At 48.2% G+C, this 17,495-nt stretch overlaps 3 protein-coding genes across 3 annotated transcripts; 1 reads left to right on the forward strand and 2 right to left on the reverse strand.

Annotated features, from left to right (window-relative positions):
* Nucleotides 1-876: 876 nt before the first annotated feature.
* LOC125548653 lies at nucleotides 877-1,633 on the reverse strand. The gene has a single exon (XM_048712216.1). The coding sequence runs from the start codon at nucleotides 1,561-1,563 to the stop codon at nucleotides 1,069-1,071; it is 495 nt and encodes a 164-aa protein (XP_048568173.1). The 5' UTR covers nucleotides 1,564-1,633; the 3' UTR covers nucleotides 877-1,068.
* Nucleotides 1,634-10,796: 9,163 nt separating this feature from the next.
* LOC125544860 lies at nucleotides 10,797-11,528 on the reverse strand. The gene has a single exon (XM_048708637.1). The coding sequence runs from the start codon at nucleotides 11,503-11,505 to the stop codon at nucleotides 10,924-10,926; it is 582 nt and encodes a 193-aa protein (XP_048564594.1). The 5' UTR covers nucleotides 11,506-11,528; the 3' UTR covers nucleotides 10,797-10,923.
* Nucleotides 11,529-12,293: 765 nt separating this feature from the next.
* LOC125544859 lies at nucleotides 12,294-17,123 on the forward strand. The gene is made up of 3 exons (XM_048708636.1): nucleotides 12,294-12,979; nucleotides 14,452-14,639; nucleotides 16,258-17,123. Exons 1-3 carry the CDS (start codon nucleotides 12,388-12,390, stop codon nucleotides 16,729-16,731), a joined length of 1,254 nt encoding a protein of 417 aa, XP_048564593.1. The 5' UTR covers nucleotides 12,294-12,387; the 3' UTR covers nucleotides 16,732-17,123.
* The last annotated feature ends 372 nt before the right edge of the window (nucleotides 17,124-17,495 follow it).

A 17,495-nucleotide genomic window follows, 5' to 3' on the forward strand; every position in this document is an offset into this window, starting at 1 on the left:
TTATTCCATTTTATTTTTTGTGACAAAATTGTTGAAGCCTATGATATGAAATATAGTTTCGGAGATATCGACATGGGAAATGCAACGGTGAAAACGGTTCTTGATTTAGATGCATGATTCAAAAGATAAAAACATTTTAAGAAAATGAATCCACCAAAAAAAACTCTTAGGTTGCGACAACTGACGATACAATGTGTCATTTGTCAAGACCAGGGAAAGATGGAGTAACTTTTACAAGAGATACCTGTTAATCACTGATTTCAGGAAATTTCATCTCTGCTTGCCCACTCGAAGATGTGCAACATCACAACCGCCATGGCTGACACTAAGGCCCGTTTGGAGCCCAAGACCTGCTTAGTTCCTGCCGCAGCCCGGAGAGCTTCCCCAACGCCGTCACCCCACACCTGCGCTATCGATTTCTCAAAAACCTTCACTGTCGTGGCCGATGCAGCCGCCCGCCCGCCAAAACGCTTGCACACAGCGCGAGGGGCGGCACCGCGCAATGTTGGCTCGTAGTTTCTTTCTACGCAACGTTTTTTTTAGCATCAGTATAAACACAAGCGCTCATATACACGCGCATACATTCATCCCTATGAACGCACACACGCACACCTTATCTTTATGAGCACCTCCAAGAGACTGAGCTAGCATGTCATCTTGAGATTTACGAAGTCACCGTAGGCGCTTCGTCGTCGACGGGAACGTCTCCTCCCATTGAAAGCGCATCGCCGGAAATTTTAAAATAAATCTAGGAATAACGCGAGCACCAGGATTTGAACTCTGATGGGTTGGGGATATCACTGTCCACCTAACCAACTCAACCACAGGTTGATTTGCCTTTCTACGCAATGTTCGTTGTGTAGAATTTCTGTTCTTTCATAGTAGTATTAAAAACACGTACAAATAAGGTCATTTCCAATTTCCAAACCGTCGCGCCATTGCGGACAGTTCCATTTGCTGATTTGCGATCGTTATCGAACTGTTTATATACAACAAGAATAAATCAATGAAAAAACTGGTGGAATCAATGGACGTCTAGAAGCTAGTATTATCACGCACGCGTCACGCTCACGCTCGGCTCTCGAATGCCTCGCCCCCCACCTTGATGGCACCAAAACCACAGCCGCGCGCGGCCAGTCCGCCCGCCGCCGCGCCGCGACTCCTCTGCTCTGGACGTTTCAGCGGGCAGGCGCCGAACTCGCACGGCCCGTCCTCAGTGATGGTCACCATCGCCGGGCCCTTCCTCCCCGTCGGGACAGCCGCCGGGGCCTGGCTAAGGTGGACCTTCTTCTTCGCTGCCCCGACGACCGCTGGCTCGGGCGCGACGCGGCGCTGTCTGGATGCGGCGCGGACAAGGTCGTCGGCGCGGTCCGAGCTCTTCCGCAGGTGCATGGTCGTGGCCGACCTGCCGAAGCCGCGGCCGCCCATGACCGCCCCCGCCGGCATCCGGCGCGCGCATCCGGGCATGCAGCCCACGTAGAGGTCGCACGCCCTGGACAGCGCGCGCATCGGCGCGCCGAGGCAGAAGAAGCACCCGCTCGTTTTCCCGCCACCCTTCTTCATCCTTGTGCCTGCGTTGGCTTCGCACAGAGAAACACAAGATCGAGCACTGTAGCTTGCCTCTGAACTTATGGCCGACTGCGTTATGAGAGTGTACAATGGCACCTCGATCACCTCGTGATATATATACGCTTCCATTACGTCGACGTTGCCCGTTCCGCCCGCGTAAACCGCCGCCTGGTGTTGACCTTCTTGCGTTTACGTTCATATATCCGTGGGGTCGGCAGGTTTCTGTACCGGCGGATAAGAGGGAAATGGTCAGAATCTGCAATTATTTTGATGGATTCGCAGGAATTTGTCCACGGGTTTGGAGGATAGGGTCGAGCAACAGGTGGTATAATCGGCTGGCCAACTCGCACGCGCTGCGTCTGTTGATCCAGTGAATCATCATTGCATACGTGCACTACATACCGTACATGCATGTTAGCCGTTTTTTGCGTGCGTGTGCGTGTTTGCAATTCGGCCGGCAAATATACAATAAAACTTTTCTACCGTTGCTTGTTTCAGCGCACGTAAACCATAGGAAGACGGCGACCTCTACTGTTTCTATTGTCTGCTATAGTAAGCCATGTCTCCTAAGAGAAGCTGCCATCACTTTTCCTTTTTTATTTTTTATTTTCTGGTTAGTAACTTGCCCCTTAATTTTGGCATATAGAGGGCCAAAGAAAAAGCGGACGACAAAGACACACCACCGTTAGATTACATTTAGTACACATCAACCTAACCTTAAAGTATCTCCAACCGCCGCGCAACAGGTGGCGCGCAAAAAACATCTTTACAACATTGAAATAGTCAGTTTTTGCACACAGCTAAGCGTTGGCTCCAGAGGCCGCTACAAAATATAGCGCGCGAGCCGCTCCAGCAGGCGCTGCAAAAAAAAGGCGCACACGCCCAGCACAAACAACATATGCACTCCAAACAAAACAAAGAAGATTAAACACACAAAATCAATAATAAATAGTTCAATTTTATTACAACTCAAACAAATAGTTTATCTTTCAATACAACAAATAGTTCAACAATACAACATCAAACATACAAATCATCACCTAGAGCCAGGGCTCCTCCTCCTCCAAGAAAGAAAGTTAGGGTTCGTGCCTCTCGCCGGCGCCGATGTAGGTCCGCCTCGTCTCCGGTGGACCTAGGGCCATGGAGCGCGGTGGATCCTGGCAAGGCCCGGCGGGAGGGCTCCGTTTTTAGTCTTTTTTTCAATCTTGCTAAAGCTCGTGTCCTACTCAGGAAGGCGAGACGGCAGCGGCTCCCTGAAGATGGAATAAGGTCTCCTCGCCTAGCCCCCGTTCCGGCGGTGCGTCTAGCATCGTTGATGGGCGTGTGGAGGTGTTTCTCCGGCAGATCTATCTTTAGTGGATTTGCTCGGATCTCGTCGTTGTTCGTCTACGTTCGTGTGTCTTCGGTTTGGATCCTTTCGATCTACATTATTTTTCATCGACGGCGGTTGCTGTTGTGGGCTGTTGGATCTATGTGGCCTTAGCACGACGACTTCCCGATTGTCTACTACAACAAGTTGTACCCGGCTCTGGCGATGGAGGGGCGATGACGACGGCGCGTCTTCGGCTTGCTTCGGTGCTTGTAGTCGTCGCTAGGTGGTTTACGGATATGGATGTAGTTTTTATTTCTGGTGTTCGTTGTACTGCCATGATTGAAGATGAATAGATTGGAAATTTATCCTAAAAAACATACAAATCATCATGCTCTTTGTCGGCCATTTCATGCCGACAACTCCTCGATGAGACCCTTCTGAAGATCATCATGCGTTTCGGCACGTCGAATGGCATGATAGGAGGCAACAAATCAGGCCACCCTCGCCGCCCTCCGCCGCACTCGCACGGGATGTCCCAAAAGCTCATACTAAGAGTACTCTAAATCTTGACCACGCTCATTGTCGATGATCATGTTTTGCATGATCACACAAGCGTGCATGATGTACCAAAAGCATCTTCTAATCCCAAAATCTAGCCGGTCCTCTCACAATAGCAATTTGGGCTTGCAAAATCCCAAAAACTCTCTCCATATCTCAATATCAAATTCTTCTTCGAAAGAATCATATGACAAACTCATCTACAATGTTGAATTTAAACTAGTCTATAAAAACTACAAACAACATGCACCAAAATCATGTTGAAAATGTGAAGTTGAAGCAATACATACCTTGCAAGCGTTTTGTTGAACACCTTGTGGACGCCGAGCGACGGTGGGCAGCCGGGCGCTGTTCGTCGGAGGAATGGTGCGCGCGAAGGGCGGCGGCTAGAGGGAGACAGAGGAAGTAGCAGCGGCGCGAGGATAGGCTGGGAAGCGCCCTCGGGCCGCCGGAGCAAATGGGGTGGTGCGGGCGGCGGCGCCAGCGACTGGATTGGTGATAGGTGGAAGTCGCGGCGCGGGCGCTCGAGTTTGCAGTGCACGGAAGCGGGTGCACGAAATAAGCGGCGCGCGATGCCGTTTCGCCCCGTGCACTGAACCACTTATGTCGTGCGCGCGTTTTTTGCACCTTCACTGAAACGTCCGGAGCAGCTGTGCGCGTGCAAAAATCAGTATTTTTCTAGCACGGCGCTTATATCACGCGGCGGTTGAAGATGCTCTTAAACAAAGCAATTAGGGACGGAAGCGTTAACATATGGAGATGTGGATTTTGGAGGAGTGTTCATGTTTCTCGAGGTCAACTTTGAAAGTTAACCTTTCTTTATTTTCTTCTTTTTGACAATGAGCCTTTCTAAAAAGAACTTTGAAAAATAATCACGTTGCGGCCGTCGATTTTTCTTCTACTAGATGGATATGTGCACCCGTTTGCGAGCCAAAGCACTACTAGTTCTCTGATCTGCCGGCCGCCAGTCCATATCCCCTACCGCCTATTGTACATCACTTGACCAACCATCCACCCCACTCCACCCTCCACTGCGGCACGAGATCCCGGCGATGTCTTGGCTCACGCGCTCCATTGTGGCCACCCTGTCCTCCGCCCTCTCCGATGACGAAGACTACCACTCCGAGGCAGCCTCCGACCACTGCTCCAGTCGCCGCGACGATGGATCTCCCTAGGGAAAAAGGCATGCCCTTCCCTATTCTTCAGCCGCCAACTCTCTTCCTTCAGCTCAAGCTAGGGATTTGGCAACGAAGTGAGAGCAATGTGAGCTAGGGATTTGAGTGAGAGCGAGGAGAGAATTGAGGATTCTTACCCCTAATGTTTGTCTACAGAAGATGGAACTCCTTAGGGGAAAACATGTGCCTTCCCTATTCTCCGTGACCAATTCTATTCCTCCATCTCAAGCACGGATTTTTTTTTTCGCGGGCTCAAGCAAGGGATTTGACAGCATAGTGAGAGTGATGTGAGCTAGGGATTTGAGTGAGAGCGGGGAGAGAATTGATGATTTCTACCCCTAATGCCTATTTACAAAAGACCACCCCTCGGATTAAACTTAAGGGCTGTGTTGTAAACAGCGAAGCCTTCCCATGTGTTGTCTGTGAACCTTTTTTCCCGCAAACATCAATGACTATTGGCCCCACGCCGACTCAGCACGCTATGTTGGCCTCGTTACGATGAGAACTTGCAGAATGACCAATGTGCTCATAAAACAAGTAAAGTGACTACCTCATCACATTTTGAGAGAAAATTACAAATGGGCTCATCTCGTGAGAGTTCAGTTCTCTTCAACCAATAAGGCAAGCTCATTTCCAGTTTCAAACCGTTGCTCCATCACCGCAACGTCATGACCAGCTAGCATTTATACGACCTGTCCTGCCAGAGATTGGAGACAGTTCTATTTGCGTCCATTATTACAGTACTAGTTAAATGCCCGTGCGTTGCTACGGGCAACAATGCAAAGTGTGTGCATTTGTTATTCTACTTTGTTTGCTATGTGCAATAATTCGAAGTCAATGCGAAATATGTGTAGGTCTGTTATGTTATTTTGTACATATGTTTAGTTTATATTTACCTCATAGCTATATATGCAAACATATTTCATTTGTTCCCTCCCTCTTGCCATTATGTGTAAAAATACCCCACGTACATGTTGTGTATGGTTTCTAATAGCACTACGATTAGCTGATGGGCACGTCTTTATCTCCCTACCTACCACCCCTCATCAACAAATGAAAACTCCGACGACATTTAGCAAATGAAAACACTTGACACGCAAGGGAGCGACAGCCAACTACATTTATATGGAAAATCATTTTTCACCAATAAATAATAATAACAAATGGAAACTCCGACGACATTTAGCATTTTCGACGCTGACTCTCAAACCGTCTGTATCTTTCAGGATCGAGCGGTCCGAACGCATTTTACCATCAATGCGGTACCCCATCCGCCCATGGACCGGTCCGGACATTCGACTTTCCGCAAACCGAAACCCAACCCGGAGGGCTTTGCGGGCGTCCGGACCGTTTTCACCTAAGCATCCACACCCGGATCCAACCCAGAACCCTCTCCCGCAATATCTCATTTTACCATCAATGCGGTACCCCATCCATCCATGGACCGGTCCGAATATTCGACTTCCCGCAAACCGAAACCCAACCCGGGGGGCTTTGCGGGCGTCCGGACCGCTTTCACCTAAGCATCCGACACCAAGATCCAACCCAAAACCCTCTCCCGCAATATCTCTTCAAAGGACTTGCCGCTTCCCGTGCCGCATTCATGCAGGCCCGGAGTCGCAGCGGACGACAATGATGACGCGCGATGTGTCCGGATGGGAGGGCGCCCCTGACCGACACGACCAGACTGGCGCCACTTCAATGTGTAAGCGTTATCTCGAGAAACCAACTCCGGCCGCTGTGCCATATTGAAGCGGGCTAACCGCCTATTTTTCTGGCCGCATCTCTTTGAGCACGGATCTGGCACCATCCAAATTGCACTCTCCACATATCCGCGCACCACCCCCACTCCCCTCTTCCTCCACTCAACTGCGATTGGCAAGTCCTGGATCTTGGCACCGATGGGCGGATCCTGGCTCCACCGCCCTTGCTCTCGAGGGCCCTCTTTCTCTATGCGGTCGGTTCCTCGGAGAAGGAGGAGACCGTAATTTCCTCTTGCGACGAGCAGGACCAGCCACAACAACAGCAACCACACATGCATCCATGGTGGCCACGGCCGTGCGGAAGTAGAGAGGATAATCCGCGAGCGCCAACGGGCCGCCGGGAGACCCTGTCGCGACGCCGCGCCCTTCCGTCGCTAGAAGCCCAACTCCGACGACTCCGACGACAGCGCCCGACCGTCAGGTAGCCCAGTGATGCATATGAGGTCACCATCAAGTATAGGGTAGTTTAGATATTTTTTTATTTTATTTAGTTCACTGGACAAAATATCGTCTGGTTTTATGTAAAAATATCTAAATTTGAATGAAAGTTATTCACTTTGTTTAAATTCTATCAATTTTTTCTTTTCGTTAAATTTTGTTTAAAATGTGAACGGACGGTTGCGGCTAGCTTTGAATGACCGGCTCCCATATTAGTGTCCAAACATCTATCCGGACCGGTCCGCGGACAGATTTAGTGTCCGTTTTAGAGGGTCCATGTTGAAGTTGGAGATGCCCTTACTCTATTTTATAGTCTCACCTGTCACAAATCACGTGTCGATGTTCCTTAACCTTCTACACAAAACAAAATAGCGAAAAATGGTAAACAAATAAAAATGGTGCATTTCTTGTCCAACCAAGAATGAACACATTTTATCGTGATTGTTCTTGTTCATTTTTAGCTGCCGTATCAAAAAGTGAGTTGTTACCTGGACAATTTCTTGCAATAACATGATGGTGTTATGTTTATTTTCTGGGCACGGTAACAGGCAGTGATGGAGGAGGATTTGGAATATAAATAACCATGTTTAGTTTGGTGATTAGATGCATAATTATAGGGGTACATTAATTATCCTTCAAAAAATAACACACTGCACGATTGCAGCATGGCTTCCAAAAATAATTGGACGTGGTGTTTTCTTTAGGGCTGGAATCGACAATGCATATAGGAAGTAACAAATATATCAATTTTGTTAAAGCACATCTAGATGTGTCATAAGTATTGCACATCTAAGTCCTATATCATTGATACGCGAAGATTTGTGTGGATATTTTTTTTCCTTTTCCTTTTCATTTCTATGCTTATCTGTGTCACTTAAATGTGCAATAATTAAGACACATCTAGATATGTCTTAGACAAACCCAAAATATATACACCTACAAATTTGGAATTTCTCTCAAAAACCAATATACCTAATATTAAGGAGCGGAAGGAGAATATAATTCAGTGCAAACAAATGCAACCATTCTCGTTGCATTCAATGCAAACTACTTTGGTAATCATTCATCAACCGGGTACAACAATGCAAACTTCAAACATATACTCAGCCGTTTCCAAAGAAAAAAAAACATATACTCAGGAAAGTGCACACACCTTAATATAAAGTGTGTTTTCACATAAACTTGTTGGACCCTTGTAATTTATTTTTGTTATCCTTCCTGATGCAGTGCAGCAATGCGCCATGATGATTTCCAAACCTGACTACTGATCATGCATAAGCTCTCTGCTGCTCTAGCATTATATGCGCTAAGCAGAGATGCAATTAGCTGTTCATAATAAGAGTTATCTTATTCGTTAATATAAAAACCAAGAAGAAATGACTGCTGCTAGGACTCAAGTCAGTAGAAAATCTGCACAAACAAGGCATCAATCTCTTCAGCTCTATTGCTCTTAATAAGTGTACAACAAATGCTCTTAGAGAAGGGAATATACGAGTAGCAAAGCATTCAGATTCACATCCAGCACAATCAAGGAATTAACAAAGAGCAAAAACATATGTCCAGGAATCGCAGACAATGGTGATCTGTTCATACACATTTTTTTTAGAAAAGAAGGATGACCCTCGGCCTCTGCATCTAGAAGATGCATACGGCCACTTTATTGATTATTCTCGAGGACTTTACAAAGTATTACAACAATATGCCTGAATCCGTCATCTTGGCAACATATGCCACTACTTCTATCCATATGATGAAGGGGTGCTACCTGGGCCAAATACCCGGTCTACTCACCTAAGCCTATCGTCAAAAGCCAGAAGCCCCAGCCGAGCCACATACCGGGTCTGGGGCATAAACTGGTCTGACGCACTCACATGTATCGTCGCCGTCATCTTCCACATGTCCGTCTTCAGAGCAGATATTGAGGCTTCTACCTTGTCAGGACACTCCGCATCGACGCCACCTTGACGCCAGACAACTACCTCCACCTGTGCGAGTCCATCACCGCGCATCGGGCGCCGAATCTCCACTGCACCACGCCGTCGAGATCCGCCGTCATCAATGTGAAGGATGAAGTACCGCTCCACCAAAAAAGGCGCCTGCTGGTCCCTCAATCCCGTGTACGCCTCCAAGAATGACGCCCCCAAGGAGGAAACGACACCAACGCGTCGCCGTCATCCGATCAACTGATCTAGGGTTTCCCCCGGAGGTAGCGGATAGAGGTCTAGAGCTTCTCCACGGTGATGCCTTCAAGAAGGTAATGACACCACAGGGTGCCACCAACGCCGCTCTTGGCATCAAGCCGAGCACAAGGTTTTCACCCGGATCCGCTCGAAGAACCTCCATCACGTATTGTGTGCACGGGTCGCCGCCGATCTAAGCTGCCACACATGGAGCAGGCCGCACCGGCCAGATCAAATCTGTCCGGAGGGCACAACCCGCATAGTGCCGACCCAACCACCAGGCCCTCCATGCCGCCACCGCCGATCCGAGGTCAGATAGTGTGTCGCCGCAGACCCAGTCGCCGCCGCCGAACGCCGCCACGCAGCCCGAGGTAGGGCCGGCTGCCGCACCCCACCATCGCCACCCTTGTTCGAGGCAGCCGCCGCGCCGCCGCAGGAAGGCAGGCCCGCCGCGCCGCCAGGCCAGATCGGCCGTGCCACCCACGCCGCGGGGCTCCGCATCGCCCGCACGGCGCAGGCAAGAGGGAAGACCCCCGCCACCGCCATCAGCCCCGGGCTATAGCCGGCGGCGGTGGAGGGAGGGGAGGACGGATGGGGACCCCCGGCGGCTAGGGTTTTGGATCCCGCCCGAGTCGCCCGAGCGGGGGCGAGGCGGGGGCGGGGGCGAGGCGGGGGCGGGGGCGGGGCTGCAGTGAGCAAACTTGGCACTTGAGGACTGTAGTACGAACAATGGGGACTGAGATTGATTGACGATGTGGAGAGACAACGCGATAGCCAGGAGTCACAGACAATGAAGGACTTGATGACGATGGCCGCTCTCCAGGGCGCAGATCCTCTGACTTCCCTTCAGCAACGCTGCCTCTACCTTAGCCGAGAGAGTCATTGGATCAAAAGCTGGCAGTCCAGATCGAGCGAATCACTGTAGCGCATGCACTGTTCATACAACATTGTAGCTTGTGTACTGTTCATATCACTGTTTTCAGTGGTCCTGTTGCGCCAGATCTGGGCGGTCCGTTCTCAATCCAACGACTAAAAGTAGAGGAAAGGTAGAGGCACTGTTCCTCTCTGCCTTTGCCACAGCAAGGCAGAGAATCCACAACCCGCTCTCCATGCGTACACTACCGTGAGTTCCACTGCCGCGTCCTGCAGCTCGCAATCATGCCTCCCCGTGCCCTCTCCCTGTCATTGCATAATTAGATCGTCCTAGCTTGTTCCTTGAACGGCCATACGGCGCCCCGGGGACGCCAACCAATCCAGAGCTGCAAGATGTGCGGGATTCACCGGGGCGTGGCGAGCACGATAGACACGAGCCAAGAGACTCGATCGTGCGTTTGATGGTGGTAGAATTATCTTGGGTTCTCACGTAGGTATGCACACATGGAAGGCAGGAAGGGCCATGTGATTGATGGAATCAATCTCAGTCATTTCGTATGGAATGTGTGATTAATGCGAGATCATGGGAGAAGCGAAAACTTTGGTAGGAGAGAAACAAAAATGGAAGGAGGTAAGGAACGGAAGGACAGATTTATGTCTCCTTCCATTGCTACGGACGATTTTTACAGACATGATTTGTAGCAAAAATTAAGGCAGTTTCCATGATCTATTTATTAGGTGCCGAAAATCGATGGGTGTGGCCGCGTGGGGTTACGAAGGGTGGGGAGGTGCGGATGAAAACAACGACGTAAGAGGGGAAACGGAACCTTATGGTTCTTTTAGGTAGTAGAAGATAGATAGTAGAGATAGAGATAGAGATAGAGAAAAGATAGAGAAATGGTCGTTTGGTGGTTTCGAAATTTCGATGTAATTTTTATAATAAATCTTGTATCCTTTTTAAAAGAAATCTGTCAACAAGAAGTAATCAAGAGGGGGAGAGAACCGGTCGAAATTTCGATGTAAGTTTTATCATGCGCGTGTGTTGTACGCACGCGTCACGGTCGGCTCTCGAATGCCTCGCCCCCCACCTTGATGGCGCCAAAACCACCGCCGCGCGCGGCCAGTCCGCCCACCGCCGCGCCGCGACTCCTCTGCTCTGGACGTTTCAGCGGGCATGCGCCAAACTCGCACGGCGCGTCCTCGTCGATGGTCACCATCGCCGGGCCCTTCCTCCGTGCCGGGACGGCCGCCGGCGCCTGGCTAAGGCGGACCGTCTTCTTCGCTGCCCCTACCTCCGCTGGCTCGGGCGCGACGCGGCGCTGTTTCGACGCGGCACGGACAAGGCCGTCGGAACGATCCGAGCTCGCCCGCAGGTGCATGGACGTGGCCGGCCCGCCGAAGCCGCGACCACCCACGACCGCCCCCGCTGGCATGCGGCGCGCGCATCCGGACATGCAGTTCACGTAGAGGTCACACGCCCTCGACAGCGCGCGTATCGGCGCGCCGAGGCAGAAGAAGCACCCGCTGGCTTTCCCGCCACCCTTCTTCATCCTTGTGTATGCGTACGTGAAACACAAGATCTTGCCTTTGCACTCGATGGCTGGCTGCGTTATGAGAGTGTACAATGGCACCTCCATCACCTCGTGGTATATATATACGCTTCCATTCCGTGGACGTTGCCCGTTCGGTCCGCGTGAACCGCCGCTTGGTGTTGACCTTTTTGCTCTGGCGTTCATATCCGTGGGGTCGGCGGATTTCTGTACCGGGCGGATAAGAGGGAAACGGTCGGAATCGGCGAGTATTTTGATGGATTCGCAGGAATTTGTCCACGGGTTTTGGAGGATATCGGCTGGCCAACTCGCACGCGCTGCGTCTGTTGATCCAGCGAATCATTGCGTATGTGCATATGCATGTTAGCCGTTTTTTGCGTGCGTTCTTGCAATTCGGCCGGTAAATATACAATAAAACTTTTCTACTGTTGCTTGTTTCAGCGCACGTAAGCCATTGGAAGACACCAACCTCTACTGTCTCGATTGTCTGGTAGCTCCTGGTAAACCATGTCTCCTGAGGGAAGCTACCGTCACTGTTCCTTTTATTTTATTTTATATATGTTTTCTGATTGGCCACTTGCCCCTTGATTTTGGCATACAGAGGACCAAAGAGAAAGCAGAAGACACGGACGCACCACCACCATTAACATTTACATCATCCTTAAGCAAAGCAATTAGGGACGGCAGCGTTAACATACGGAGATGTGGACTTTGGAGCAGAGCAGAGCAATTATTCATGTTTCTCGGGGTCAACTTTGAAAATTAACCTTTAAAAAAAACGTTGAAAATTAACCAGATCGCCACCGTCGATTTTTCTTCTACTGGACGGATATGCGCACCCGTTTGCGAGCCGAAGCACTGGTCCTCCGACCCGCCGGCCACTAGTCCATATCCCCTACCGCCTACCGCACGTCACTTGACCAGCCAGCCGCCCCACTCCACCCTCCACTGCGGCACGCGCTCCCGGCGATGTCGTGGCTCGCGCGCTCCATTGCGGCCACCCTCTCCTCCGCCCCCGACGACGACGACGAAGACGACCACTCCGAGGCAGCCTCCGGCGACGAAACCCCGGATCACGCCGCCAACGCCGACGCCGAGGAGGACGAGCAGCCGGACACCCCCGGCCGCGGGGTCAAGGGCGACATCTCCGAGCTGACCGAGTCCCTCACCCGACGCTTCTGGGGCGTCGCCTCCTTCCTCGCGCCACCGCCGTCCGCCGGGGCCGAGGCCGCCGAGACGTCGACGGCGGCGGCTGAGGCGGAGGCGGAGGCGGAGGGAGAGCATGGGCCCCAGTCCCCGCGGGTCGCCGGGATCCGGAACGACCTGGCTGAGATCGGGGGCAGGGTGAGGAGCGGCATCTCGATGCTGTCCAACGCCAACGCCGTGGCGGAGATCTCCAAGATCGCCTCGTCCTTCCTGCCTTTCGTGCCGGAGGAAGAGGAGGAGGATGTGGATGCGGTGGACCTGACGGAGGAAGTGGTGGTGTTCGTCAGGCACATCTCGACCTCTCCCGAGACGTGGCTCGATTTCCCCCTCTTCGTCAACGACCGGCACGCCGATGGTAAGACCCAGTTGCTTCAGACTTTTCTGCTCGAGCTTTATCTGCACTAGACTATTATTTCGGTCTACTATGCACTTGTGTGGTTATGAGATGCAAGTGCAGCAGAAGACTCTGAATTCTGAAACTCAGATTATTAGTGTTGAATCAGGTGTTTTAATCTAGTAGATCTTTGCAGTTTTGCTCAAACTATGTTTATACTGCCTATGCTGTGGTTAATAGAATGGTGTATTTGCTAAGTGTGGAGACATGAGGGTGTAGCTTCAGGCCAAATCAATCACATCATGTTCAAACTGACTGTTTCTCCACATTTTTTAAGGGTTACCAAGGAATTGCATTGAATTAATTAATATGTTAGCACTCCATCTGATTACATTTGCTGATATCCAGTTCGACAGAGTGGGTGCCTGAAATGAGTTACTGTGTCTAGTCTCATTAGGGCTTTAATCGAGTTTGTTTGTTTAATTGAAGCGATATTTAGTAGGAAGTAATTTAGTGAGGAAGTTTTGGAGTATAGATTGCGGATTTTAATAATGAGAGAGAATGATAGTCCATGTTAGTCAGTGTGTTCCAGCTCTCAGTATGCACCTTCTCATAAATGCTCATGATGAAAATTTTGTCGTTTGCCATGTATTCTTAGTATCGAATTGTTACGAAGCTGCAATTTCTGCAAAAACATCAGGATTAACTATGCCATTTACTGATCTACAAGACCTCCCAAAGCTAGAGATGCATTAGAAAACACCAAAACACTGACAAAGCTAGATGCAGACTCAAAGCACATATACCAGCACCGTAACTTAACCTGATGATTCACGTAAACGACATCAAATAAGGTTTTTATAAAAAATTGCTTGCTTGTAACATTAAATTTTTACTTATTAAGACATACAAATGAAGTCCCTACAAATAAATGAGTTGTGTCAATTGCCCACGCACCTTTGATCAATAACTCAAAGAAGCACTTGACCTTGACTGCTTTCTATACTTACTGGAAGTTAAGCTTGTTTTCAAGGAATCAAGGTTCCTGATGATATCAGTACATGTACACAGTATAATTGAACCAAGTACATTTATCCAGCAATTTTTTTTTTAGATTTTAGCTTTTGTACATAGACTTATTGCCAATCTTCCTGTTGTTTACGGCGTAATCATAATTTTCCCTACCTACCAAACTTGCGGACCATGGAACTATCATTGACTACTGTACTTCTTTGCACTAACTTAGCGTAGTAATCAGTCACAAATGTGTTTTTAGAATGATCATGAATACTCCCTCCGTTCCAAAATAGATGACTCAACTTTATACTAAGGGAGTACTTATTACTATTTGCTTAACATCATGCTCTCCTTCTCTTCATTATGTGGGAGTAGCTATTCATGCATCTTGTTCCATCATGTCAGTTGTATGTTACATATCACGCCTGACTGTTGCTCAATTCCTTCGCTTATATCTGCTATGCTTTTGTGTTCAGATTTTGAACTGTCAGATACACAATGTGAACATGCATTGGCTATAGAGCGTATAGTACCAAGCTTATCATATCTCAGAACCGAACTTTGTTCGACCAATATGAGTGAAGCATGCTTTTGGAAGATCTATTTTGTGCTTCTTCACTCAAAGCTCAACAAGGAAGATGCTGAACTTCTTTCAACGACACAAGTACACTCCCTTCTCTCTGTCTTATTATTTCTGTTGTGTTTTCCAAACATTCTTAGTTACCATAGATTATCATGCCATCTTGTTGCAATGCATGCAATCCTACAAATAACTTTGTAAACAGAAACATGTGCCCATGCATTTGCCTGTGTTTACCTGTTTCCAAATGTGGCCTCTCATTTCCATATTCACCTGTTAAGAGTCACTTTTGGAGTTGTAGCTGTATCGATGACGATTTTTTATCAGGAATTCATCTTTTGATCCCTTCTATATCTGCAATACGTCATATTGCATGTTCACAAGAAAGAAGACATCAATCTGCATTCTCATTAAGCTTGAGATAGTGAAATTCCCCGATACTTTATTCTATGCAACTGTATGGAATTGGATCTGGATTGTTCATCCATAGTTGAATATGGGATTGAATCCATGATCTCATAATATTGCGAGACTTGTCTTAAACGTCTAAGCTGGGAAATCAGGTCGATTTATCTGAGTACTGTAAACGGGCTTCAGAATATCTAGAACTTGATAGTGGCCCTTGTTGACTTTCAAAAAAAAATAGTGGCCCTTGTTGGCTTTATGAACAAGGATTGAGTGTTTACATCCATTTCCAGCCAAATATCAATTATGATAAATCCACCATGTGCCATCATCATTGGTACAGTCTTGCTTAAGTTTTATGTTAGCTCTGAATGCTAAGTTGAGGATATTGTTAACTTTAAGGTCGCAAGCATAACAAAGCCCAGAAGTGGTATCTAATTATATACTCCCTCCGTCCAAAAAAGCTTGTCCCTCAAATGCATGTATCTAGCACCAAGTTAGTGCTAGATACGTCCATTTGAGGAACAAGCTTGGGACAAGCTTTTTCGGACGGAGGGAGTATAATTCTTTTTAGAGATTCTAATATGGACTACATACAGAGCAAAATGAGTGAATCTACACTCTAAACTACGTCTATATACATCCGTATGTAGTCCATATTAAAATCTCTAAAAAGACTTATATTTAGGAACAGAGGGAGTATGATCTCTCTTAAATCTTTATGCATATCCAAGCTCCATATTGTATTCTCATTGCAGATACGCTAAGTCACTCGTCATGTTAAATCTATCAGCTCATCAAGTTGAATATACTCAGCGTTGTTAATTTTTTCAATATTCTTGTGGTGGAAACAATTAGGATTGCTTAAAACTAAGATCTTCCAAATGGAAATATCAGTGTAAAATATAGGGTACTCCCTAGTCCCTACAGCAAACCTGAACAGCAGGAGGATATGTTAATGGGCCATTAGAATTTGGATTGTGAACTAAGATTATGTTATTTTGTCTAGTATGCATATGATTCATGGACAATTGTACCGTCAATATAGTTACAGAATGGTGACCATCATGCATGTGGAATGTTGTGGATCATATTATGATGTCATCGGTAGCATATATACTATCCTGTTGTCAAGATAACATATCAACATATGCATACTAATATATCACCCTTGGAAACTAACATTGACAACACCAGTGAGAATTGAGAAATGTCAGACTTCGTAGTAATGTTGGAAAGGGTTCTCGCGATGATCTTTTGCTAAATTTGACCTTATTGAGATATTTCTTTCATGCAGATCCTGGAAGCAAGAGAAGAGTTATTGCAAAGCTCCCCAAGGATGAAAAATGTAGCGTCTGAGGGTCCTGGGGGCCCATCAGAAAGCAGCAATGTTCTATCTACCCAAGCTGAAGATAGAGAGTTGTCACCCTCAAGCATCCAAGACAAGAGTGGAATGGCTGAAGCAACATCTTTCCAAGAACCAACTCCTGATTCTCTGCCAGGGGCTGAGGCTGACAAGCATCCCATTTCAACCAGCGAGCCGGAAATTATTGACAAGTCTGTAATTGAAGAAGAGCTGGTGGTGAAAACTGAAATCAAGAATCAGGGTGACAAACCCAACCTGTACACCCCGGAGGACGACGACGACAAAGAAGTGGAGGATTGGCTAGAGGACATGGACCATGCCGACAACAAAACAGGCAATATCACCTCGGTTGGGCAGGACGAAGACGTGTCATTCAGCGACCTGGAGGATGACGATGATGATTAAGGGTTGCCTGGTGGTAAATACCAAGCCCAGTGCCTGATACATATGCTCTGCGGCTTCAAGACATACGGTCGCTGTTAAACGAAGGATCGTGTCTCAGTAGCTACTACAAAGCGAACAACGCGGAAGCAGAATCACGACAAGTTGATAAGCGTGTGTCTCCGGGGTTTTGCTTTCTTGATTCGAGTTGAACGTTTACTTGTGTGCCGTCATGGTCTGTACATAGAAACAGTAGCCGCACGTCACTTGTAAGCTGTGTTGATGCAAGATTCTGAATGTAGATGCTAAAAACATGTTCATTTTTCTAGTGAACGCAAAATACGATACGGACTAAAGCTGTCAGATATCGTGTAACTGGTCAAGTTCAAGTAAACTCGTTTTGTTTCCGTATTCTACTTTCTTTGAGTTTGAGGAGCAGGCTGCTTTTTACTCTCCAGACAGAGTCTCAAATCTGAGTTGTTCGTCGAAAGCAAACTCGAAGTAGCAATATCTCCAGCACAATGCATGTCCTGTTGCTCGCATTCTTGTGTTTAGAGTTTGTCTAGTCCCTGATAGCCCGTGGTCTAAGAGTAACTCCAACCAGCTGACTCAAACTGTGCGCGTGTGTCCGTTTGGGTGTCGAAACGAATCAAAGTGTCGGCTCAACGCGTCCGTTCAGTGCCCATGTGGACGCATTTCTGACCCAAATTTGCATCCGATTTACGTCCATACTAAGAGCAACTCCAACCGGCCGACTCAAACTGTGCGCGCCTGTCCGTTTGGGTGTC

Source organism: Triticum urartu, chromosome 3 (assembly GCF_003073215.2).
Source record: "Triticum urartu cultivar G1812 chromosome 3, Tu2.1, whole genome shotgun sequence".
NCBI lineage: Eukaryota > Viridiplantae > Streptophyta > Magnoliopsida > Poales > Poaceae > Triticum > Triticum urartu.